The sequence below is a fragment of the Monodon monoceros genome, unplaced genomic scaffold (assembly GCF_005190385.1).
Source record: "Monodon monoceros isolate NGI ecotype Baffin Bay Population unplaced genomic scaffold, NGI_Narwhal_1 Super_Scaffold_5, whole genome shotgun sequence".
NCBI classification, from domain to species: Eukaryota; Metazoa; Chordata; class Mammalia; order Artiodactyla; family Monodontidae; genus Monodon; species Monodon monoceros.
The window spans coordinates 63,149,971-63,177,263 of NW_021703782.1; the positions used below are offsets into that span (position 1 = coordinate 63,149,971).

The 27,293-nt window shown below is 40.2% G+C and overlaps 1 protein-coding gene across 3 annotated transcripts in view; it reads left to right on the plus strand.

The window, feature by feature from the left end:
* PIP5K1B (phosphatidylinositol-4-phosphate 5-kinase type 1 beta) overlaps positions 1-27,293 on the plus strand; it is a 328,934-nt gene that overhangs the window by 100,985 nt on the left and 200,656 nt on the right. For all 3 annotated transcript variants that reach the window (XM_029202075.1, XM_029202076.1, XM_029202077.1), the window contains exons 2-3: positions 6,607-6,691; positions 9,831-9,899. In XM_029202075.1, coding sequence (XP_029057908.1) covers positions 9,831-9,899 — 69 coding nt within the window. In that variant the 5' untranslated portion in view covers positions 6,607-6,691. The remainder of the gene's footprint in view (positions 1-6,606; positions 6,692-9,830; positions 9,900-27,293) is intronic.

Sequence of the window (27,293 nt, forward strand, 5' to 3'; positions counted from 1 at the left end):
AGCAAAATTAAAAATGACTGCATCCCATGGATGTTATAGAAAAGTCAATTACAAGTGTCAGAATCACACAAGCTAAATTGAAGAATGCCAAAGGATTCGTTGCAGGATTAAATGAAATCTTTTTTGTGACAGCATCTCACACATAGTTGTTGCTCAATAAGTCTTTCCTTCCCTCCAATTGAATGAAAGCATAGAAAGATAGCAGGCTCTGAAATAGTATACATTATTTATTCCTTATGCTAATAAAATCCAGATACCAAATACCAGAAAGGATAGATAAGCCATCATCAAGTCAAAAAAATTTCATTGCTTGGCATGTATTATTGTTAGCTGAGCTGGTGTTTCAACAATCTAACCATATGACACTATTAATTGGCTCTGTTTAATGTCAGAAATAATTTAAGGAAATAAGTTCTAACAGGGAGTCTCGTGTCAGATTACATATTAACACATCTCCTAAGGAGACCTGAGTCTTGTGATTATGCCCTTACTTGGCCATTAGAATTCCTGCATTCCAGGCTCTTGCCAGAGACTATAATTTTGAGTGGTCCCCTGTCCAGTTCTTATCAAAAGGTTGGTCACGAGAAATAATTTTCAGAGAGCACTGCCTGAAGGGTATGAAGTCTGTTCGTTCCTCAGCTAGAGAGCCTACATATTATTCATGGTTTAAGTCATCAGATCTCCGTGTAACAGCTTCTTGTCAGTTTCCCTTTGCTGGGCAGGATTGATGAAAAAAGACACATCTGTCCTTGTGGAATTTTTGAACTATGTGTTCAAAGGGAAAACTCTCATAGGTTTCTAGACAGAGAAAACCAATAAGTTACCAAGACAGAAGCATCAGACTAGCGTGAAACTACTCACCTGTAAGCCAGGAAGCAAGAAGACAGCAGTGACGTAGCAATAGGGAGATGAAAGAAAGGTCTGGGAGCCAAGAATCCAAGAGATCTAGTTATACACGGGGACAAAGGAAAGACATTTCTGGACATGGAATGACACAGAACAGACCATCCATGCGCCACTTCTTAGGAACTACTTGAGAAGTTGTTCCAACTGAATGAAAATTGAATCAGAACAAAGGTGTTCGGATAGGAGGAGATGAAGAGTCAAAGAAACAATGATGAGCAATGAACCTTGTAAAACTTGTGGTCAAGTCTAAATAAATGTTAATAATATGACTGTGAGCTATAAATTGTTCATTAAGAAGAGCTGTGTCAACTAAGAGGAGCTATTTAGTGGTTCAAAATGGAGCAGTCATTGAGAGAGTAAAAATATTCCATATATCTCCTCTTGCGGGGGAGGAAGAGAACAGATGTCATGGGTTGGGCTCTCTAGAAGCAGGCACTGGGACAGAGTTTTGGGTGCAAGATGTTTTCAGGGGTCAAAAAAACATATATTGAAGTCCTAACCCCCAGTACCTGTGAAACATGACTTCATTTGGAAATAGAGTCTTTGCAGATGTAATGAAGTTAAGATGAGGTCATTGGGTGGGTCCCAATCCAATAGGACTGGTGTCCGTATAAGAAGAGGAAAATGCCACGTGAAGGCAGACAACAGAGGCACAGACTGGAGTGATGCAGCTGCATGCAAAGGAACGCTCAGGATGAACGGCCACCACCATGCAGCTAGGAGGAGGAAAGGAAGGATGCAGTCCATAGCCTGGGTGGAGCAGGGCCCTGCTGACACCCTGATTTTGGACTTTCAGCCTCCATAACTGTGAGAGGATGAATTTCCGTCGTTTTAAGCCACACAGTTTGGAGAGTGATACAACCTGTGAAAGGAGGAGGGGGGAAGCACGGTCAGGCAAGCAGAGGAAGAAGTCAGACTTCCATGTAGGACCCACAAAGCCGGGGCCAACTCGGTGGGGAGCTGCCCCATCATTCAGTCACAGGCTGTGTGCAGCCCCAGCGAGGCCAGGGCCTGCGAGAGGAGGCTCCCTGCAGAGGCAGACCCTGAAAGGGCTGGCAGCCGGAGGCGTCTGCTGACCACACTCTTAGCGGTGAGCAACCTGCCCTCCTTGAGAGGAGATCTGGGTGGCACAGGTCTGCGTCTAGCACAATAGACCATAGGGAAAATGCCTGGGTAGTGGGATGGCATAAAGTCATTTTATTATTATTATTATTTTTTTACTAGAAATATATAGACTCTTAATGGTTTAAAAATAGAAAGGTAATTATGAGCAAAATATATGTGGAATAAAAAATTTCAATTAATGGGAAAAAATAGAATTGTAAATTTTATTAACCCAGCAAGAAAGGCATAGATAAAAATAAATGCAGGAACCATAACTGTAATTAATAGTAAACAAATATGATGCAAGTAAACCAAATATAATCTAATCACAGTAGATGTGAATTTGTTAAGTCCCCTTTCAAATGACAAAGACTCTTAGATTGGTTAAAAAAAAAAATCCAGTTTTAAGCTGTTTGTCAGGAACACAGCTGAAACCAAATGACAATGACTAAAAAAGCTGAAGATAAAAAAATGGGCAAGAAGATGCCAAGCATGTGCAAATAAAAGGAAGGAAGTGAGGATATTAGCATCAAGATGGAATCCAAGACCAAAATTATTAAATAAGAAAAAAAGATACTTTTGCAGATAAAGAGTACAATTCACAAGGACACGATTATACATATAACCTTTGTACACGGCCAGCATAGTTATGGAAATTTTAAGGCAAAAAATAAAAAGTAGAAATACAGGAGAATATGATTAACCTATAACCATATCAGAGAATTTTACTGTATTTTTTCATAATTTGACAAAGTAGACAATGTTATAAGGTGGCAATAATATAGTGTTTTTCTACCCTAGAAACAGGGCACAGGCACGTTTTTCTCTTGTGTCTACGTAACATTTACAAAAAATTGTTTCTATGGCCATAGGAAAAAACGTGAACTTGTGTGGGAGGGGAAATTTTACTTATCCCATATTTTGATCCCAGTGCAATAAGCAAGAATATAGCAATGAATGAAAAGATTAATAATTAAAATATAAATACTTAACATTAAGAAACTCTCTTATAGATGATTCCTGGATCAAATTGAAAATCAAGTCCAAAATTACAAATTATTTGGAAATTAAACAGAATACTTCACATCAAAATTTATGAGGAAATCATTAATATATTCAGGAATACTTTGTAGCCTAAGTGATTTTAATACTATCTTTTTAAAAGAGTGAAAATAAACTAAGTAGTGCATCTAAGAAATTCTTTAAAGCCCAAAGAAAGAAAATATTAAAAGCTAAAATTAATGGAAATGGCCACAAAAACAAATAATAGAAAAGGGAAGTCTGACTAACAAAAATACATATTTATAACATATATATGCAACATATAATACATATACATTTTATGTCTACACACACACACACACACACACACACACATATGCATACATGCACACACACACACCCCATCAGGAATAAGGAAAAAGACATTACCTGGATCCCAAAAGAATCGAAAGAATTCAGTAACAAAATATTATGTGTTAACTTTATGACAATAAATTTAAAAATCTAAAGGAGATCGATGGCTTTCTAACAGAATTAAATTATGAAAATTTGATTCAAAGAAAGGTTATAAATTCCAAGAAATGAATAATCCCCAAAAACTAAGTGCATATAAAGAGCCATCCAATTTTATGAAAAGTATTAATTTTTTAATACCAAAACCTGATAAAGATGGGAGAAAAATCATTCAATTTCAATTATGAAAATATCCTTTTAAAAATGGTAGCAAATCAAATCCAAGTTAGGGTTTTTCTAGAAATATATAATTTTTCATTGTGAAATTTCTGAATGTTATATTTGGCACAGTAGAATAAAGAAGAACAATTATGATTATATCAACTGATGCTGAAAATGCATTTGATATAATTCAGTAGACATTCCTAATAAAAAGAGTAAAGTAGAATATAGCAGAAAGAAGCTACTATGCTACCAAACAAACAAGACCATTGTAGAGGATGGTGACTACTGTAGGATTATAATATAAATATCAAGCACTACTACTATTACTCAACTGCTATTATTCAACATTTATTTGGAAGTTCATTGAATGCAATAGGAAAAGAAATAGAAGTACGATGTATAAATATTGCAGGTAGTGTGATTGAGACTCTGCCTAAAATCTTTTAAAATTCTGTAAGAGGATTTGATTAAATGACTGGGTGAAAGATAATAGATGAAACCCAATCATTTTCTTTCTGTGAGTTAATAACCAGTTAGAAATGCAAATAGAAAAATCCCTATTTAAAAGCATGACAAACTAAAGTATCTGGGAATGAATTTAGTAAGACATAAGACAAAAACAAAAAATATGGTTGTAGTAAAAGATATAAAATAACATTTGAAGAAATAGAGAACTATACCATGATTTGAATAAGAGAACTTAAAATTCCAAAGATATTAATGCTTCCCAAAGTAGTATATAACTTTAATATAATTCTAGTCAGAATTCCAACTTGGCAGGGGGCTGGTGGGGTGGGCGTGTTTTCAGGTTAAGCAATGTGCTTTTCAAGTCCATATAAAAATATAAACTTGGAAGAAAAATAGTGCGGGGAACTTGTAGCAGCAGCATGTTACTGCATTTAAGACAACGTCAGCTTAGAAATCAACAAGTAAGTCTTTGGAACAGAGAGCCTAGAAGTATATTGAGGTATATAGGAAAACTTAATATTTGCTAAAGGGAGCATGAAGGCATGTCCTTCCAGTAAGAAGATAGATTATAAAGTAAATGATGTTGGGGCAATTAGCTACCCATCTGGGAGACGATGAGGTTAGATTCCATTTGAAGCAAAGATCTAATGTTAAAAATGAGCTATAAAGGTATTTGAAGAAAATACAGGAGAATCCATGTAGTGTAACATCAGGCTTGGGAGAACTCTCCCAAGGAAGACAGTAAATCCACAGTCCATCTAGGAAAAATTAGTAGATTTGACTATGTAAATATTTTAAATGTCTACCTGACAAGGCACCATAAACAGAGCCAAAAGATGAACAGCAGCTTGCAGCTCATATGACACAGTTAATGTTTAATATACCAGGAGATCTTACAGATTGATTATAAAAGAAAAAAAGATAAACAGCACAGTATAAAAATAAGCAAAAGGAAATGAACTGAAAATGTAAATCACCAGTAAACCTGTGAAGAGGATAGGCCCCGTTAGTGGTAAGAGACCGTGAATTAAAATGACTGAGGTGTCATTCTCTGCCCATTAGATTGGCAGACATTTTAAAGATGGCAAACATCCAGTGCTGATTAGTATGTCATTAAGCAGGTACTCATTCTGCACTGTGGGACTCATTGCTTCACCCTTTTTACAGAAAAGAATGTAACAAGGGTCCTTCGAATACTGAATGCACTTATCAACTTTGGATCGATTTCCAGGATTCTTTCCCACAGAAATAAAAGTACTAGAACATTAGGGATGTTTATCTAAGTCTGTTTATTCCTTCTCTGGTTACAGTAGCCAAACCTGGAAACTGTCTGCATGTTTGTCCAGGAGGGAGTGATTGCTTAAATGATGGTGTATCCATTTTGTGGAATATGGTACAATTATTTTTTTTAAAGGTTACACCATAGGATTCCATTTGTAACTTTTTTTTTTTTTGGTTGCGCCGGGTCTTAGTTGCGGCAGGCAGGCTCCTCCTAGTTGTGGCTCGTGGGCTTCTTAGTTGCAGCTCGCTGACTCCTTAGTTGTGGCATGCGAACTCTTAGCTGCGGGATGCAAGCGGGATCTAGTTCCCTGATCAGGGATTGACCCCAGGCCCTCTGCATTGGGAGCGTGGAGTCTTAACCACTGCGCCACCAGGGAAGTCCTGATACAGTTATCTTTAAGTGAGAGAGAGATATAATATAGATTTGAAAAATATCTTTAAAATGCTGATAGAAGTGGCTGAAATAAGTGTGTGCATGTGTGTGTGTAAGCGTAGGGAAGATTTTGGAAGTATAGTCAACAAACTGTTACCATTGGTTATCTCATTGGGGAGATACTGATGGGACCTTATTCATTTTTACTTTAAACTGTATTTTTAAAATTGGTTACCATAAGCAAGTATCTCTTTTGCATAAAAACATAATTATAGGGCAAAAAGGTTTGTTGAACTGTCTTTGAAGTTGTGTTATTGAACCAACCTTCATGAAAATCACAGTTGATTTATCACAGGGATAATATTGCAAAATTATCCACACATCACGTGGGGTCTCTTTTTTGAAGACCCACAGGAGAAATTTCCACTGCAGCCTCAATCCCCAATGTGGTTCATTTGAGCAACTGACTTGTTTTTATCTTATGAACATTGGGCATTTATGTAACTGATTATTTCTTCCTCTGCTGTGACCACTAGGAATCTCAGAGTCAAACTGGAGACTGACCAGGGTATTCAACAACTATACAGGATTACATGGCTCACATTCTGTGCACAGCCCATACTGCTGGCACCATCTTGTTGCTCACCTTCGTCTTCCCTTTATTTATACACACATTTCTTTATTTTAGTTTTAACTGATTGCATTGTGTGTATCCCTATAGCCACCTCTGATCTCTTCTGGGAGATGAAGTAGAGGTATGAATAAGTAACGAATAGTGATTTCTATTTTAACAGGAACCTGGGAAGGAAAACAGCCTCAACAATGAATAGGCCACTCATCACGACCAGTTACAGATGACTTGCCATTTCATTGACAAAGGTAAGGCAGTACAGTCTATATTTTTAATTAATTCCAACGGACTCATTATAAGCCCTTACTCTTTTGTTTTATATTTACAAATACTCTAAATCATGTATCTAGTTCATGGCCTTTAACTTTGACATTATCAAATTGAAAACAAACAGCAAGCAAATAGAAACAGGAAATGTTGTGGATGTTGGCATGCCAAAAGGGGCAGAACCCAGGAGATGTGGTCTCTGCTATTAATTACTGTGTATGGTTAAATATTTGACTAGCATTAGTGTTTTCCATATTTCTAAATGTAGCAGTGCTCACTGCAGAATACTTGGAGAATATAGCAAAATATTAACATGATAACCCAAAGCATTCACAATCCCATCATTTGTAGATAATTACCGGTACTTCTGTGAATTTCTTTGCTCCTTCCTTTTTGCATATGTAGAAATATATATGATTATAATGTTTTTAAAAGCAATGTTTTTAATCCATACTTACCTTGGCTTCCATAGTTATAAATGATGTACCTTAACGAGTGCAGAACATAGCAAGTCTAGGAAGAGACAGTAATTGTCACTGTGAACATTTTAATAGCCATTTGCAGTTGACCAGAGCATCCCCAAGCATCTCATTTGCCTCTCCTACATGGATGTCCTGGTGAATAAGTCCGTGTGATCTTTGTTAAACAGAGACAAACAAACAAAAACCTTTGAATCCAGGTGATATCTCATGGTCTGCTTTTAACATTATTATCTGCTTGTGCTGCTTCAAGGGAATTGTTTTTTTTTTTAATATATTAAGTTTACCCACTTCTTTTCTACTGTCTAGTCAGGAATGATTTACAAAGTAATAAAAAAAGACTCATCATCCATCCTTCATTCATGCCAATTTGTCACCCCTCAGTAAGACTGTATTTTCAAGCCCTTTCAGCATTGCTCTTGACGTTTTTCGGTTTTAGAGGCTGCAAAGGCTTAAAAGTGAAATTACTGAAATGGCATTCTTTAGGGAAGTCTTCATTCTGTGGGCTCTATCGAACAGTTGAAGATTAAGGAAAATCCTACTCTTATTAGTGGTAGTACATACTAAATTGCACAAACATACTCTAATACAGAAATAGGGATCAAATATCAGATAACTCCTTATATATTCTTATAGTGATTATGTAATTTGAGCTTTCCAGGGGAATGATACAGGGTTGGGTTTGGTTTTTACCCTGAGCCTGATATTGTAAAACCTTTCAGATATTTCAATTCCACTAATATATTATTCAAAACTCATATTATGAAGTAACTAGAAAAATCAACTATTCTTTAAATAAATTAAGCAGATACAGTGTGGGAAGCAGTAGTGTATGAAACATCTGTCCTTGAAAACTTCATGTTCAAATACGGACAGATTGAATGGAGACAAATGGAACTGAAAGTTTATCTAAGAGAATGCTTGGATTGGTGGGCAGTCATAGGTCTGGTGAGGTTGGCTTGCCATGGTCCATTCTTTCATTTTCTTGGGTGGTTTTTAGTCACATCCAGCTCATGGCAGTCATTTAGTTCCAGTACAGAGAAATGGCTGGCAGATCCTTAGGTTTAGTGCATACTATGTTTATTGAAAGCCCAAGATTTAAAATGTGCTTCAAAGGCTTATGAGAAAGTCAGAAGTTTTCTCCTCCGTGGTGTATAGAATGCTCTTCATTGCAATTTAAGATAAGACCCTTAAACATCATGGCACCCTGAGTTATGTAGTTATCCTTGTTTACCACATAGGTAACTGGTTTTAAGAAATCAGATGAATTAGAAAATGTAAAAACCTTATTATTAAAAGGTGAGAGGAGCACATGTTTAAACATCTGATACCTCCCAATGACAAATAAAATTTTATCTAAAAGCATTGGAAGAAATCACAAAAATAGTCAGTAGTTTTAAGTATGAAAAATGTAAAACTTCTCCATGTCATAATTATAAAACAAATTAAAAGACAGCAGCATGGAAGATACTAATAATGTGCTTGTGAACAGATTAATAACCTCAATACATAAAAATCAATAAGGAAACCACTAATATTACTAGCCATAATAGGTAAAAAATCAATACCCAAGAACCCAATAGATCAGTGGGCAAAATAATAGAAAAGTTGAAAGAAGAAATACAAAGAACCAAAAAAAGATATGCAAATAATGTTAACCTTCTCTAATAATTTTCAAGGATGCAAATTAAAATCAGGAGGTGCTTCCTTTCACCTGTCAAATTAGCAAAGATAGTTAAAATGATAATAGTCATTGCTAAGCGTGTAATGAAACCAGCTCCCACTCATTGCTGTTAGTGTGAATGGGTGTATTCTTCTTGGAAAGAAATTTCGCAATATGTGGTAAGAGCTTTCAATTTTTTACTGACCTAGTAATTCTAGGAAACTAGTGCAAGAAAACATTGAAGGTGGACAAAGGTAGAAGCACACAATCATTACTGTTGCATTATTTGTAGAAACAAAACCCCTGATCCACCTCAACTGTCCTTCAATGTTGGCATTGTTAACGAAAGTATTAACGCGCAATTGTGTTCACCCAGTGGTGTCTCTTGCACCTAGAAAAAATTATTCTTACATTGAGATTTTTATAATCAAATGGGCAAATGCTTATTACATAAGTGTTCAGCGAAAAATGCTGTGTTAAGATAGTATCATAATATTTTTAGTATGAAAGTGCATGGAACAAAAGGTGGAAACAAACATACCAAAATGTGAATAGTGGAGTTGCCCAAGGGCAGTAGAACTGGGTAATGTTTTTGTTCTGATTCATGTTTTTGGTACTTTCCAGATATTTTTACAGGAAGTATATATAACCAGAAGAATAGGGGAAAGAAATTAATTTTTTAAGGCTTTGTAGAAAGAAACTTACACACATATGATCTGGGCTTGGACTTCCATGGCCTCTTTCTTAGAGCATACGGAGTAAAATATGCTGCCAAAATGATTTATATGTAAAGCTTTATTTTGGAAAGACTGGGGAACACAGAATTTTTTTTTAGTATTCTGAGAAATCTCTTTCTTTCTTGGAGACAACAGCATAACAACAAAAATGTAATTAACCAAAACAGGTAACAATATTATTAGCATATGGTATTTCAGAGTAGAATATCTAAATTCAAATAGGTACATTTTTCTCTTGTAGATGTCGTCTGCTGCTGAGAATGGAGATGCAGCACCTGGGAAACAAAACGAAGAAAAAACCTATAAAAAGGTGAGTGAGTGCGTTATCGTCTTTTTTCAGCTCAAAAAGAGGAACACTTGTATTGCTAATATTGCCGTAAGCCTTTTCTTCCTCCAAAGCATTTGTATGTAAGTTACCGCCTTAGTTTCCTATTTCTGTAACACATGACCACAAAGTTAGTGGCTTAAACAACCTAAATGTATTTTCTTACAGTTCTGTAGGTCACAAGTCTGGCATGGGTCTCACTAGGTCAAGATCCAGGTGTCTGCGGGGCTGCATTCTTTTCTGGAGGCTCCAGGGAAGAGTTCATTTCCTTGTCTTTTCCAGCTTCTTGAGGCTGCCTGCATTGTCTATATCATGATTTCTTTCCGACTTCAAAGCCAGCAAAGGCCAGTTGAGTCTTTATCGGGCCCTATCACTCTGACACTTTAAAGGATGCTTGTGATTACATTGAGCCCTCCTGGATAATCCAGAATAATCCCTTTATTTTATTTTATTTTTATTTTTTATTGGGTTTTTTTTTGGCGGTACGCGAGCCTCTCACTGCTGTGGCCTCTCCCGTTGCGGAGCACAGGCTCCGGACGCGCAGGCTCAGCAGCCATGGCTCACGGGCCCAGCCGCTCCACGGCATGTGGGGTCTTCCTGGACCGGGGCACGAACCCGTGTTCCCTGCATCGGAAGGCGGACTCTCAACCACTGCGCCACCAGGGAAGCCCTATCCCTTTATTTTAAAGTCATCTGATTAGCAACCTTAATTTCTTCTCCACCCTTACTCCTCGTTGTCACATAATGTAGCATATTCACAGATTCCAAGGATTTGAGCATGGACATCTTTGGAGGGCCATTTTTGCCCACCACAGTTACCGTGATACAGAACACTGACAGAAGGTAGTTACTTGAAAACCCTTTTTATTCCTAAGAAGAAGGCCATTATGTGTGTGCAGTGTTCTTTGTTCACTGTGTGAATCTTTTAATTGACGTGCTACTTGCCACCATAATTTTAAACATTTTCTACCTTTAAAGAAGATTTTTAGCCTGGAATTGCATCTCACCCCTTTCTAAGCCTCTCAGATTCCATGTCTTCAGCCCATTTCACAAAAATCTCTTTCTAGACTTCCCAGAGTATCTTGCCTGACCACTCTTTGACTTCGATAAATTCTTGGTTCCTAGCAACCAAGCTAATGTTCAGAAGCATCACTGGGTAATATATGTTCCCAAGCACTGCTGTTCCTGATTTTAAATGGACTGTACATTTTAGCTTTTTAGCTTTTAAAAGACCTTGCCCTCCTCCTCTCTGGGGAGTAGAAGGTTTGTGTATTGAAGCTTTGATATACCTTAACACTTCCTTTTGCCTTTTACTCTGTAATGGATAGCTAGCAAGAAGTTTTGTCATACAGTCCCATGAGCCATGTGATCTGCCCACAGATTTAGGTCATGGAACTAACATGATGTATTTCCTGTTCCATTTTCATGTGGAATAACATGCCCTTTTTCCTGGTATATCTTTTCTTCTGACTTTTCTACTCAGCCAAACCTAGAAGTATAAACAGAGAGCTTGCCATCCAAAGAGGTGATGTGTTTGGGGAAGAGTAGGTTAAAGATTCACGAGCTCACGAGTGTCATGTTACAGCTTCTAAAATTTGTTAATCTGAACAGAGGCAGCAATACGTTATTATTTATTTTCAGACACAGGTGGAAAACGAAATCCTATCTCATTTACCCAAGACTCTTTGTAAATTCAGTCGTACATGGGACCAACACAGAGATGGTCAAACTGTCAGCCTGGCATTCCTTCAGAGCAGTTTCAGGCAGTTTTCTCAGTCAGCCTCAAGATGCATTGTGATGCTTGATTGTGTTCTGATTTCCAGGAGCTCTTTAGTAATGCAAAAGTAATAGAAGGCATGTGACCATGCGATCTTGGAGTTTACTAAGTGTGTCTTGCTCAAGAATTAGTAAAATAGGGTTTCAGTAATATTATAGGTATGATTCTATGATGAATGTCCCTAACAGGGTATCTGACTCAGCAATGTTAGGAAGGTTATAAAAACTAAAAATCATATTGAATGATAGCACATAATTCTGAAAAATAAAGAGAAGATGCAGGAAACTTAAGAGGACCAAAAAAAATCAATGCTTTTTTTTTTTTTTATGTGTGATGGCATAGGGACCTTTTTGATGACCTCTGATTTTAAAAGGAAGGTTAGCAAGGGAAGAGGAGGACCCTCTCTGTAAGAAAAGCACCAAGACACAGCATAGTGCCTAGAACTTTAGCCCTCAGTGAATATGGTGTTACTATGCAAAGCAGGAAGAAGGGATCACTTAGAGAAAGTGTTGCTTTGCCAACAGGTTAACAGCTCAGCTGAACTATTCAACTGAATTCTTCCCCATTAAGCAAGAGGTCTTTTTTTTTTTTTTACATCTTTATTGGAGTATAATTGCTTTACAATGGTGTGTTAGTTTCTGCTTTATAACAAGGTGAATCAGCTATACATATGTTCCCATATCTCTTCCCTCTTGCGTCCCCCTCCCTCCCACCCTCCCTATCCCACCCCTCCAAGCGGTCACAAAGCACGGAGCTGATCTCCCTGTGCTATGTGGCTGCTTCCCACTAGCTATCTACCTTACGTTTGGTAGTGTATATATGTCCATGCCTCTCTCTCGCTTTGTCACAGCTTACCCTTCCCTCTCCCCATATCCTCAAGTCCATTCTCTAGTAGGTCTGTGTCTTTATTCCTGTCTTACCCCTAGGTTCTTCATGACATATTTTTTTTCTTAAATTCCATATATATGTGTTAGCATACGGTATTTGTCTTTCTCTTTCTGACTTACTTCACTCTCTATGCAGACTCTATGGGTGTTAATGGTGGTGTTAGGAGTGGTGATAGTAAGAGTTACATTAGCTACTGCAGATGTGTTTGTCTCTAGGCCCAGCTGAACCATGTCCCAGATGAAAGAGCTTGAAGCTAGAATAGGGAAACCACTGAGTGCGAGCTTTGAAAAATCGGGAGAATGGAAGGCTTATCAAAAGGCAGGAGATGAGCAAATATCATCCCTGTTTTCAAAAATGAGGAAAAGGTACATTCTGGAAACCAGATGTGAGACTGTTCCTCGGCATAATTTGAGCATGGGTTTGTAAACATATAGCTATGTACATTTAGAGAAGAAACACATGTCTTTTACAAACCTGCAGAGGTTCATAAAGATAGAGTTTATGTCAAATTAACTGCATTTCCTATTATGAAAGAATCATTAAATTGGTCGCAGATACGGAGAATTCTCAAGTTTAGTGGATCTTGATTTAAAGGCACCTGGAACATTCTTGTCTCTACTGACATGATGTGAGTCGATCCCGTGTAGCTTCATAATTTTTACCCATGACCTGCATGAAGACATCAAATTTATACTTTGCAAATGTGCAGATGACAGAAAACTGGGAATGATAACAGATTAGGTGGGTGTCATCAAGGCTTATCATTAACGATTTCATTTCATTAGCTATTAACTATTGTCCCTTGCATTTCATTAACTATTGTCCCTTTCACAAATACTTTAAAGTTAACTTTCTTTCCCAACCCGGAAGCCCTGACCATGGGGTATGCTCCTTTTTAATGAGGAGTTTGATGAGCAATTGGATTTTACCTGTGACTGAAGCCAATCCAGGTTCAGAACACTCTGACCTTGGGTGCTAGGCATGGGAAGGATATCAAGGGAGTTTATAAGGAACTGACGGCTGAGTGGGAGAGCCAAGACATGAAACAGTTTTAGAACACAGTAGTCTATAACAAAGGTTCAAAAGAGGAGAAATCAATATGGGTTCGAGTTAATGAGCGGGTTTAGGCTCTCTGTGTCAAGATTCATTGGGCAGCTGCCAGCAACACTCAGCATCGTGAGTGCTGTGATGTCCACGTGTTTTTAGGGAACACTCAGAGTTCATGGAACACTGTTATGCTCTCTGAGCTTCAATTATTTGCATGTGATTGTTTAGGCTGACTGCTTTTTGTTCTTCCAGTTGACCATTTCTCTAATCCATTATCAGTTCCTGACAAGCCCAGGAGGAGTAGCTAAAATCAGTTGGGAAGGTTAATGTCTTCAGCTAATGGCTGAGGTAAGAATTCTGATTTTAGCTGCTTAGAACAAACATGATGCCCATGAAGAGAGGCATTAAGGGCTGCCTGGCTTCATTACAGAGCGTAGTATTTCTGTTCTCAGTTCATTTACTGGGTGTCTTCCACAAGAATTGTAAACGCAGAGGCTTTAAGGGGCCAGGCAGGTAACAAGGGAGTAAAACAAGCAGGGGGAAGGTGGTAAACAGGAGAATACGTTCCTTTTATAAAGGGGACAGGTGGCCTTAAACGCTAGCTAATAGAGCTTTGCATGAGTCCTCACCCAGGGTTGCCAGATAACTGATTTCTCAAGAAACCAAAATTGTAGATTCTGATGTGAAATCTCCTAATTGTTAAAGATTGGCGACTGACTCAAAATTGTTCAGAAATACACTCTGGAAGAAAGACTGTACATAGTGGGAGATAATAAAGACGCCGGCCCCTTCCCCAAATGATTCTCCTTTTAAAAACTTTCATGGTCTAGCAGAATGTTGAGGTTAGTGTTTGGACAGGAGTCCACCATGTCCCCAGGTGCTGGCCTCCTGAATAAAGCAACCTTTCCGTTCTTAAAAAAAAAAAAAACAAAACACTCTGGAAAAAGCAACAAACTGTATCAATCATATCTGGTCCTCACATGGTGGCCAGTTTGCAATCTCTGTACTCTTTGGGTAGAGAAGTGAGATAGGAGAGGAAGATGCAAAAGATATGCATGTAAGGCCTGGTCTCTGCTTCCTATATCCATACAATTTATTTAAGAGAAAAAATAGATAGGAGGCCCATGTGAAAAAAATAACAACTCAAAGTGGTATGAAGTGCCAAGACAAGTGGCATTTCACTTAATCCTCTAGCAAGTCCTGACAAGCCCAAAGTTCCTTACAGTCTTCTGGGGAAAAGTCCTTTTCTTGGACTTGTTTGTTAGCAGAACATTTTGCTGGGATAAAAAGTTCTTACATGCCTCATTGCTTTTTGTCATGGCAGAAAATGCCACTCATTCGACGACTGTGCATTGACTAACCGAGTCATTTGTCTCAATGACGGGGAATCCTATGGGCACAGGCACAGAATCAGGGATGAACGTGATTTGTTGGAAGGACAGTAGAGTCTGACGTAGACAAAGCTACGTGTCATTGTTTGGGGAAAGCAGAGGCAATTTCAGAAGTATGGGCTGGCTCTAAGTGACAGCTAGCTTTGCGTGCTGGTTGGAGGAGTTTGGATTTTATGTTCTGAGCCAGCACTGTCCATTAGAACTCTTGGCAATGATGGAAATGTTCTATAATCTGTACTAATACAGTAGCTACAAGCTGTGTGTGGCTATTGGGCACTTGAAATGTGACCCATGTGTCTGAGGAAGGAATTTTTAATTTTAATTTTAGTTAAATAAGCACATGTGGCTAACACCTACCATGTTGGACAGCGCAGCTCTAGGCAGTGAGGTACCATGACACTGGTTCGGAGATCAGTGACATGATGAAATGACAGTCTAAACCACGATGAAGGGTGACCTGAAAGTTTCCAATCAGAGTAACTACTAGAAATTTTCTGCCATTGATGGAACTAGAGAAGTTTGAAGAAGAGATGTTTTTTAACAAGGTGATAAGGAAGGAAGGAAGCAGAAAGCAGCACATCAGTTCACATCAGTTCACATTCTTAAAATGGTTTAAACTCGAGTTAAAATACCAATGCCAGAGGTCTGAGTTGTTTATCTTTTGTACGTGAGGAAATTGCCCACCCCACTTCCCGCACCCTTCCAAAACAAACATGTCAGCGTAGTTCAATGGCTTATCCCAGGTCCCTTAGCAATTCTTTGTCAGGAAGATGATGAAAAGGTCCAGGCATACGATGTCCTAATTGGTGACTTGTCCATCGGAAGCGATCAGTGTTTCGCAGTCGGCTGGCCGTGGATGGGCATGGGAAATTTTTAGTCCTGCCACTTGCTTTCCTCCCTCTCTCACCTCTCCATCCCAAAGGTGTCATTCCAGGCTTGTCATCCTCCCTCCTCTACTCCTCCTTCCATCCTGGGCCTACCCACAACAGGCCCCCACTAGGAGATTCTGGTGTTGATGACTACCACAGGCGACTTGAGGTCTGGAGGGCCCACCTTTGGCACCAACACCCTGACTTCAGGTGTGGTCTGAATCTTGTTAACCAGTTTCCGCCAGGACGGGCACACGTGATGAGAGCACTCAGAGTGACCTAGTAGGAAGCTGACCACTCTGGATACAAACAGGGTCCTTGACCCAAATTCCCCAGGTTGTTTTCATTTTGTTTTGTTTTTTAAGACCTGGGTTGTCATGTAAATCCACTGTCTCAGTCAGTGTTCCTCTCAGTGGAGGCAGGCAGGGACCAGGGTGGGAGGATGATGCCTGCCTCTTACCACATGGCAAGGGAACATGTCCCTTATGACTTTTTAAACATGAGTGAAGTCATGACTCAGCGATACTTTGAACTAAGAGGAAGCGCTTATTTAAATACAAGCTCTTTTATAAAACGTCTCTGACAGATACGCAGGCAGCTATCAACATTGACTGCCTCTGGGGAAAAATGGGTGGTGGGAATCTTGAGTCAGGGGAAGCTTTTCTGTATATACATTTGATGGCTATTTAATTTTGAACCATATGAATGTTTTGCCTATTCAAAAATTGAATAACTAACATTTTAAGATGGGAAGAAGGGGTGGGGGGAAGGGTTAGCATGTGTCCCAAGCCCTGACCGCTCTTCCTTCCCTTCAGGCTCTAGAAAGCCACGACTTCCAGAAATAAGACCCTTGCTTTCCACCCTGGTGGAGCTACACTCTGTAGCTTAACAGAGACAGCTTTGTCTTTGCATTACGCAGCCCTTGTCATCAATAGCAACTACATTGGTCTATAGGAAGAGTGATGCTTTGGCATTCCAAGTGTTATTCCTAATTCACCTTAATCCAAAACACCCTAACCCAGTGGTTCTCAACCAGTGCCCAGGGAACATTTGGCAATGTCTGGATACATTTTGGTTGTCAAAACTGGGGGCATGGTGCCGTTGACATCTAGGAGGTAGGTAGAGGCCAGCAGTGCTGCATCCTACAATGCCCAGGGCAGAGCCCACAACAAAGGATTATCAGAATTTTAGCAGTGACAAGGTTTTTCAGCCAAACTCAACTACCCTTTTAAGTGGAGGGTAGATGTGAGTCCAGCTCTTTTGTTTTACTTTATTTTATTTTTTATTTATTTATTTATTTTATTTTTGGCTGCATTGGGTCTTCGTTGCTGAACGCGGGCTTTTCTCTGGTTGCGGCGAGCGGGGGCTACTCTTTGTTGTGGTACACAGGCTTCTCATTGTGGTTGCTTCTCTTGCTGCAGAGCACGGGCTCTAGGCATGCGGGCTTCAGTAGTTGTGGCGCGTGAGCCCAGTAGTTGTGGCACACGGGCTTAGTTGCTCCACGGCATGTGGGATCTTCCCGGACCAGGGCTTGAACCCGTATCTCCTGCATTGGCAGGTGGATTCTTAACCACTGCACCACCAGGGAAGCCCTAGCTCTTTTAGATACTAGTTGTATCATTGTAGGCATTTTCCTTAATTGATCTGATCTTAATTTTTCTCATTGATGACATGTGATTAATACTTGCTCACAGCTCTGTGAGGGTCAAACAATTTAACAGATGTGAACACATCCTGGGAAAAGTGGAATGCCAAGGAGTGAAGTGACTGTTGTATTAGCAAAAGCAGAATCCCTCAGCCTCTGATTTCCAATCAGATTTTAGTTCTGTTAGAACTGAGCACGGCAGCCAGTGTGGCTTCCTCCCCCAGCACTGGGCTTACGGGGAGAAGTGTTGTCACTTAGCGTCCTGAAGCTGGCTCTGGTCTGGCCTGGGCATTAGAGAGTAGACGGAGCTGGAAGAGGACAGTCTTTCCTTCCCAGCAGCAGTGGCTTTGGAAATAAGAGAGAAAGATGTGCTTCTAATGGTGGGCTGCCTTTGTGCTTTGAAAATTAGGCAGCAAGGAGATGAGCTGCACCGTTCAGAGAGCTGGAGTTTTTAAATAATCTCGTTCAGTTTAGAAGCATGTATAATCATTTACCATTGCCACCCACCCCTTTGTACAGATCTTCCCTCCAGATCCCTCAGCTTCCATAGAAGATCACCTGTGCTTGTCTTCTTCCTTGAAAAGTCCTAAAGCAAATGATTTCAAATCTGCCTGGATGACTTTTAAGAAAGAAGTGGCAGGTAATTAAGCAAAAACTCTCAGCAGCTTCTGAATAGGAAGAGAAGCCAACCCACCCCCGCCCCCAGGGTGGTTCCCTGAGCTGTTCATTTCTCAGTGACCTCGTTTAGCGTTCACTTCGGAGGGAGCATCTGTATGTTGAGCCACCCAGGTTTGCCACGCTTCTGCATCCTGGTTAACCATGGAAAGTCCCCCAAACACTGACTCCAGGGGATAATATGCTACACCCTACACTTGCTGCACAGTTTCCTTTGGGGGCAATAAGAACCACCGCATTGTTGCATTTGGTGTTCATGACGGGCTGGGAAGCTGGGGTTTCCAGTGTTTCTGTAGCGTCTAAGCTGGACCACCTGCTCTCAGGGCACAAGGGTGCTTTTGTTTTCAAGTTAAAAGGGTTAATATCCGTGGGTGATCTGCACGCCTCCCTGCACAGCTGGGCCAGCGGGTGCTGATCTGGTCAGCAGGCTCCTGTCCCAGTGCTCAGGGCTTGACCATTTTTATCACTACCACCCCTCTTCCCTCTCCTGGATACTTAACAAGGATTTTTAAAGGTGGCTTTTAAGGTGTTGCATAAGATCATAGATATTTAAAATTCTGGAATTCTTCATTCTGGATTCCAAAAAGGATGACAGGCAATGTATGTTGGATTCTCGGCTTATATCTACTTAATAGACACTAATAAGACATATGCCATGTGCTTATTCAGGACTTTTGATGTTTTATGAAGTTAGAATCATTGGTTGCTGGAAGCATCTTATTTTTCAGACTCCAGTGGGTTTATTCTAGCCAGAAATCTATTAATTCAGCAAATTAAAGTATAATTATTACCAGTTGGAAGCATTTTAAAAGCTATGCTAGTAATAAAAACTAACATTTATTAAGTGCTTAGCATGTTCTAGGCACCATTCTAAGCACTTAGAATTATTAACTCATTTACTCTTATAAGTACCCTATGAAGTAGTACTATTACTCCCATTTTACAGAAATGGGAGAAAACTGAGGTACAGAGAGGTTAAGTTAACCTGCTCCGGGGCACACAACCAGTAAGTGGCAGAATAAAGCTGGGATTTTCACCCTGATTGTCTCTCTCTCGGGTCTGTCAGACCCTAACCAGTACACTCTCCTCTGAATACTGTGGTGCCTATGACGTTAAAATGGAAAATTCTCAATTATCCAGTAGAATAATGGGGGCCAGTGGCACAGATAAACCCAGCCATCTTTGGAAAGGGATAAATGAATTGAAATAAACAATTTTAGAGCATGATTTCCCTAATTTAGTGGTTCAGAAGCCAACTTGTCTCCTCCAGAGTGTCTCACCTCTGAATATAGAATCTGAACTATAGCCTCAAGAATACTTTTTTCTGGAAAGTGCATAGTCATTTTGAAATGAAAAACAAATCGATCCCTTGGGCACTGAGCAGGACACTGGAAATAAAATGACGAATAAAGTCATAACTTCAAAAATTATTCTTGACCACAGAACTCAAAATTGTCAGGAAGGGATGAGATCTACTTGGAGGGGGTGACATATTCTGAACTGTCAAATTAGGAGAACATGTTTTAAAAGCGAACTATTCGGTAGACTGTCACAGGGGGGTAATAACTCGCTAATAATCTACTCAGTAGCTAAAAAGACCTGATAAAGGAAGCATTGGGTCAAAGGGTGACCCAAGTTAGAAGTTATTTTCCCCTATGGGAATCAAATTCCCCCAGGTGGCACACCTATCTTTTCCGGTGAGTTCAGTTCACTGCGTCTGAGACTTTTGTTATGAAAGGAAGATGAGATAGCTCGCCCTCTGCATGGAAGCCATCACCCCTGAGACACATAGCATTAGGGAGAGAAGAAAAAGAGGCTGGTGTGGTCCCTGGGGACTGTAATATTAAGGTCCTTTGTCCTCCTGAATTGATTTTGCTCAATTCCTGAGACATATATACATGTAGACACCCAGAGATATAAATTGGGTCCAATTATAAGGACTATAAGGAATTATATGGAATTGGGTTCAATCAGAGGGTCTAACTGTACTTATTTCCCAGTGGAGAGAAGATGGAACTACTGTTACTTTTATGCAAGTGCTTTCTCTTCATCCAAGATGTGCTGCCATCTGCTTTGCACTATGGATCAGGGTGCATTTGGTTATTGAAATATAGGCTGTCTAGGTGACATTCTAGTTCTCCCGAGCTAATTTTTCATATTGTGGCTTTGTCAATTTTAAGGGTGTGGTCAGTGCCTGGGCTATAAGACATACGTCTGATTGTACGTGCGTGCATTCACTCATTTATTTAGTTGGTGACTATTTGTTTAGCTTGGCACTGAGCTAGACCTTGGAGGTAGGACAGAGGCCAAGACAGACATAATCCTGGCCCTGCTTTCATTGTTGTGGTAGAGACAGACGTGAAAAAGTAAGCACAATAAAATTATTACTACCTTTAAAAGTGTTAGGAAGAAAATAAGCACAGGCAGTACCGCTACCTTTTAGATGAGGTATTCAAGGCAGCCTGAGGAGGTGACACAGGTCTGGGATCACAAGCTTGAGAAGGGGCCGGCTGACAGAAGAGTGGAATTGAGAGCGTTCTTGATAGAACAGCATCTGCTGAGCCTTGGAGGCGGGGAGGAGTGGGTGGATTCAAGGACCTGAAGGAGAGCCCAGTGTGATGGAGCGTCCCAAGCATGGAAGAGAGAGGCAGCCTGAGCTGAGAGCCATGGCTTTCAACTGGGGCTGGTTTTGTCCCCCGGGGTCATTAGACAATGTTGTCGCAACTGTGGGCAGGGGGTGCTCCTGGGCAGCTAGAGCCCAAGGGATGCTGCTACACGTCCTACAATGCACAGGACAATCCCAGAAAACTACTGTCTGGCCCCAAACGTCAGTAGTGCTAATTGGAGAAGCCCTGGGTTAGAGAAGGAGGCGGTGGCCTAAGCTAAGGGTGTAGGCTAGGCAGAGGAAGAAGGAAAGGAAAGAAGTTCAAGGTATATTTCAGAGTTAGGATGGACTGGGCTGGCTCATGGGTGCATGTGGGCGTGAGGCGACAGGCATCATTGATGAGCCCAGCATTCTAACTTGAGCACTTGGGTGGATTTCGTGGCCATTTATCAAGATGGAAAGGAATGGTGTGGGGAAAGGTTTGTGAGGGAAAATCAAGGTCTCCAACTTAGACATGTCGCCTTGGGGGTGTCAGTGAGCCGTCGAAGGGGAGAATCAAGTAGGTAGTTGGAAGTGTGGATTTGGGACACTGGGGAGAAGTCCAGGGTTCTGCTTCAGTTTGTCAGGCTGTTGATTCACAGGAATTGGTGAGACAGATGGAAAAGAGAGGCCCCCAGACTAAGGAACACCCACATTTTGATATTACCTCCTAATACCCTCTCCTCCAGAGTGTCAGATTCCTGAAATAAACAAAGCTGGCCAAGTCATTCCCTTATGATCTTCCACTGGCCTTCTGTTACCTACAGAGAAAACCCACACTCCACAGCACAACATACGAACTGTTTGCAGTCCTCCCCGCGCTGGGTGTGTCTTAACCCATCTTCTGCCATTGCCTTCAACACACACCAGACTCCAGGCACACTGAATGAGTCCGTCCCTGGTCCTCTCTGCCCATGCTGATCACTGTAGAATGGCTGCATTCCAGAAGCAGCTCTCTCATGGCCCTTGCCCATGCTCCCAGGTAGTGACTGTTTGTCACTGCTTCCCAGGCCTCCTGCACTTACCTCTGTTATATCATGGATGACTTCGTTTTGTAATAATTGTTTGAAGTTATGACCTGCCAACTGCTCTGGGAGCAGCTGGAGAGCAGGGGCCTTGCCCAATCATCTTGACATCTGTAGGGCCCACACAGTGCCTGACACATAGCGTTGAAGAAATGTATCACTTTTTTCTTCTTAATTCTAAAATTGTTGTAGACTTTCCAGAGAGATATGTTCTTGAGCCTACAGTTCCAGATCTGCAGTTAGAGGTGAGATATTTTGGGGGGAGGGAGGCGGGGAAGAAGTGGGTAGGATTTGGGCTTTGAATGTGCAGATCACGGGAAGAACACTTTGAAAGAGCTCAGTTCGCTTCTGGCTTTTTCTGTTCAAAGGTGATAGTGATTGTCTGTGTCATGGGTCACCATATGGGTGTTTGAAAATTGGCTGTTCATGACATGGCATCCTCAAGTCCCCTAGTCTGTGGTCCACAGACTGTTTATGATCAGCCACATAGGGAAGAGCTTTAGCAATGAATTTTAAAAGGCATTCGTCTCCCATCCTTGTCATATAAAGGTTCTCTTCTTTCCGGATGTTGGCCCCATTAAAGGCTGCCCTAGATGGATGCCAGTAATTGTCAGGGGGATTGGGGTTTGGTTGGCAGTCTGTTTCTTTTAGCACAGCAGCATAGTAAACACCCTTTTTTTTTTTTTTGTAACTGTATGTTATAAACATACAGTTTGTAACATAAAGTTACAAAAGTTTGGAAAGAAACAGGATCCATGATTTTTTTCAGGTTTGCTATTTCAGAGGGAGGGAGAGGGAATCATAACTTAGCAGTTTTAAAAGCAGCTCCATCCCTCACAAAATCGTGGAGGAGTGCAGACTTTAAAGCTGCACTCAGGACCCAAAAACAGGCAGTGATGAGAGTGCCGGCCCTTGGGTCTTCCTGCCTGCCTTCCTCACCAGCCACGGATGAGAGGGGGTGTGGCCGGGCAGTCAGGCTGGCTCTGCCGTTTATGAACTCAGCCTCGTGCAAGACAATGAACGTCTGCGCCCAGGAGGACCACAGTGTGGTTTGAGCATTAGATCCGAGGATGTACGAGAAGGCACTTGGAAGATGGTAGTTGGCTGTACAAATGTTAAATCTCTACTCTTGTTGCTGGATCCCCACTCACCCACAAAGGAACTTAAGCCGCTTGAGAGCAAGGACCTGGCAGACCCGGCACACAGGTTGTTTTCGAAAAGCAGTGGGATTCAGTGGCAAAAGGAAATCTAACTTTTGTCCATTGAAGAAACCTGAAAAAAAAAATAAATAAAAGACTGCATCCAGAAAGGGGAAATGTTTTCTTTGCTTTCCAGCATATTAAATAAAAATTTGAGGTCTTCTGTTGTAGCTTTACCATCGCCCAGGGTCTGAAATAGTCTGAGGTAACTGGATAGTGTTTCAAGAGCCCTTTCTCCTCATTTGTCTCTGCCTTTAAGTGTTCTAGCTGCTCGTCCTGGGCCAGTGGAATTCTCCTGAGGAAATGAAAAGTCATTCTTTCCAAGGACACCGAGTGCAGTAGAATGGGGTGAAGATGTGTCATGGAAGACAGCAGGAGGGGAGAAGTGGGGATGGGCAGGGAAGTCCAGCTTTGCGTCACATGCATTTTGAAGAAAATCATGGAAAAACTAAGCAGCGCGATCAGCACAGTCCTCCCCCAAGATCATTTCCTTATTTTTAACTTAATTATTTGAAACTTGAAAGCAAATCTATTCCACCATTCCCTCCCCTCCTCTGTTCTATGGAACATTTAATTTGGATATAACTGTAATATAAATTAGGGGTGTCTTAAAATTGTAAATACAAAAGAGATTTTGAAGCAGTGAAGTTGCATTTGTGAACAAAATCAAAGGATGAAGTCTTCTGAAATTTTGCTTGGTGAGATGAAATCCTGTTTCTCAAGGGAGTTTTACGTATAAAAATGTCCTAAGTTTCCATTTCCTTTCAAAATCTGGAATATGCCTACCTAAGCCACCTTGATGTTTATCACCACACTTGTTATTCATTCATTTAATTTGTAAGCAGGCTTTTAAAAGCATATTGAATACTTCCATTGGCATATGTATTGCTATTTATTTATTTGGACTACGGAGTTTCTGGAATGTTTCAGGCAAGTTTACAAATGGGTGGGAAGAAACCACACAGTAATGATAAAGCTCCTGGGTGCTCTAGCCAAGGGAAAGGTATCCTGCCAGAAGACAAGTGGCTGCACAGAGCAGCAGCAGATGGAGCATATGCCAGTGGAGCATCCCTTGGACCTCAGAATCCTTTCAGGGACACACACAGTGCTCGGTGCCCAAGGGAGAGTCTGGCCAAATGCGAGGCACCAGGCCATAACCTTTTACCCTCAGGCTTCCGGCCCCATGAAGGAGGAATTTAGCAATCTACTCCTGAATAGCAAACATTAGAACCATCCACACTCTTCCTACTTGATGACCCAGACTCATCCTCAACAAAATCACCTTGAGTGATTTTGATTTTGATTTCTAATACCCTGTGGATTAGAAACTCAAATGACCAGAGAGCATTCAGCACCCAACGGCCCAGGCAGGATAGCATCTTTGTTCTCAGCTTTCCAAGGCCTTAGGATACCTATTTCCTCACGTGTTCTTACTCAGTAGATAAATCTGGGCACCTACTGGTGTTAGGCAGCAGGAATACAGCAGCGAATACAAGGGACTTGGCCCCTGACCTCATGAAGCAAGTTAAACTGTCTGGACATCTTAGCGCTATTACTGAATTACCTTTCAAAAGGTTATCCCACTTTAGACTCCCTCTAGCTGATCAGGGGAGCGCATATTTTCCCAGGTCCTCACCAACACTGAGCACGATTCTTTTCAAAAATCTTTGCCAACAGGATAAGTGAAAAATGCCCTAATTTTCATTTTAATTTGCGTTTATTTTTATCACTAGTAAGTTTGACCATTTTTTTCAGATGATTTTTATTCGCTTGTATGTCTTCTTTTGAGGATTATCTGTTTTAAGAGCTACTTATATATGAAAGGCTTGCATTTTTGTTGCCAGTGTTTTTCTGGTTTTAGATTAGGCTTTTAATTTTCTTTAACTCAAGATTTATAAAGTCAGATTTCTTGATATTTCCCTTAAAGCTTTTGTCTTTGCTTTCATTTCTTAATTTTGTACTAGTAATGCCTTGCTTTAATTATAATATTCATAATGTAAGAGCTCCCGTGGTATTTTTAATTTTCAAAAATTTCCTGATTGATGTTTTTATATTTACCCCTTTAATTGAACTTTTGACTTCTAAGGTCATTTCCTCTAAAAAGATTTCTATTGTGATATTTGTTAAAATTAAACTTATTAATGAATTTAGGGAGAAGTAGCATCTTTATTCTTCCAAGAATGAAGTGTCTATATATTTATTGTCTTTTCTGCTCCTCAGTAAATTTTTATTCAAAGATTTTGTACCTCTTTTTGGTTAAATATACTTCTGAGTAATTTATGTGGGATTTTTTTGTTACTGTTTTGGAATTTTTTTATTCCTACTGTGAATAGGATTCTTTTTTTTTTTCCCATTGCATTTTCTAACTAGAAATGTATAAGATCTTGATTCATGTGCGTATATTTTATAAAGTGCCAACTCGATCTTTTAAAACTATTCCACTAGGTCCATGATTGATTCTTGAATATTACAGGTAATAATCATATCATCTGTGAATTATACGTTTTCTCCTTGTAACCAGCATTTTGTATTTGGTTTTCTTGTCTTATTTTACTAGCTTGATCTTCCAGAATAGTATCAAAGAATCTTCATGATAAAAGGACAGCCTTCTCTTGTTCATGATTTTAAAGGTCAAATGGCTCTTGCACTGTTTCTCAGAGTGCATTCTTTGGCACACACACATTATTAATAGATACGTAAATGCAAATCCCTTGGTCAAATGCATTTGGGAAGTGCCACTCTAGTGCTTCCAATAGTGTAATGTTGTCATGTAGCTCAGTAATTGTTTTTCATATTAAGAAAGTTTCTTCCTGACTCTAGTTTTATTAAAAGTTTTTTTGTAAACCTTAATTGGATATTGACATTTTTGTAAAATTGATTTAAGCAGACAATGAAAAGGCAGTCACTGGAAACACAGTTCTCTTTTTGAGATACTCTTAAGTACTTGAAAATAATAAAACCATGTTTTCCATAAAATATTGTTTAATTTAGATTTGGTATCAGTTCAGATGGCCAGGATAATTGTATTATTTCCTTATAGTTTGGGACAATTTTTAGAATTTCTTCCTGTAGGCCTGCTGATCTTTCCCCCATACTAGAGTAATCTGTGTGGAAATTATCCTAAGGTTTAATGCCTTCCGCAAGCTATTCTGGGGTAGGCAAGTTGTTGAAATCATTCTCCTCAGAAATTGTGTTTTGGGGGAAAAAAGGAGGGGGAACATATTTTTTCCACCTGAAATTCTTTGTTTATTGATCTCAGTTTTACTTTTTTTTTTTTTTTTTTTTTTTTTTTGCGGTACGCGGGCCTCTTGCTGTTGTGCCCTCTCCCGCTGCGGAGCACAGGCTCCGGACGCGCAGGCTCAGCGGCCATGGCTCACAGGCCCAGCCGCTCCGCGGCATGTGGGATCCTCCCGGACTGGGGCACGAACCCGTCTCCCCTGCATCGGCAGGCGGACTCTCAACCACTGCGCCACTAGGGAAGCCCTCAGTTTTACTTTTGAATGTAATTTTGTATAATATTTGGCCTTCTCTTTCTTCATTTGTAAAATTGAGGATGTGGATGACAAGCAAATACCCTTTAAGTTGCTCAGGGTTTTAATGTTGTTTGGTTTTGATCCTGTGATCACCCCCTGCAGCAATTGCTTTACTAAGTGCATGCAGGATGCTATAGAAAAGTGAAAGTCAAGAAGGTGAAAGGTGCGCAGGAGGTTACATTTTACTTCTCAACTGCTTTAAGAAAGTCTGTGCTAGTTTTCCTTTGGTGCAAAGGCGATAATATCTTGCATACTTTCCCACCCTTTCTTAAATACCCTGTGGATTAGAGACTCAAATGACTCTATGGGTTTCAAAAGATTAATCCCCTATGGGAAAAAGTGGCGATTTCCCCCTTTTTCTATGGTCCAGGGAAAATGAGTACACCAGAAAATGATCAAAAGCCTGTCATGAGACTTACAAGACAATCTTGTAAGGAAATAAAATAAACTGAAGTGTGTATAAGCTTAAAATAAGTGTGTATAAAGCATGGCACTCTGACCCAACCCCACTTGCTCTTCAAGCCTAGGGGAATCATGACATAACCAGAGACTAAGATATGGAAGTGGTCTCATGGAAAGAAAACGAGAAAGACCAGAGTGCTGTGTTCCCATTGGATCCATCCTTGGTCATCTCTAGTCCACAGAGGTCCTGTAGAGACCATCTCCCATCCAGAAGGCCAGACGTA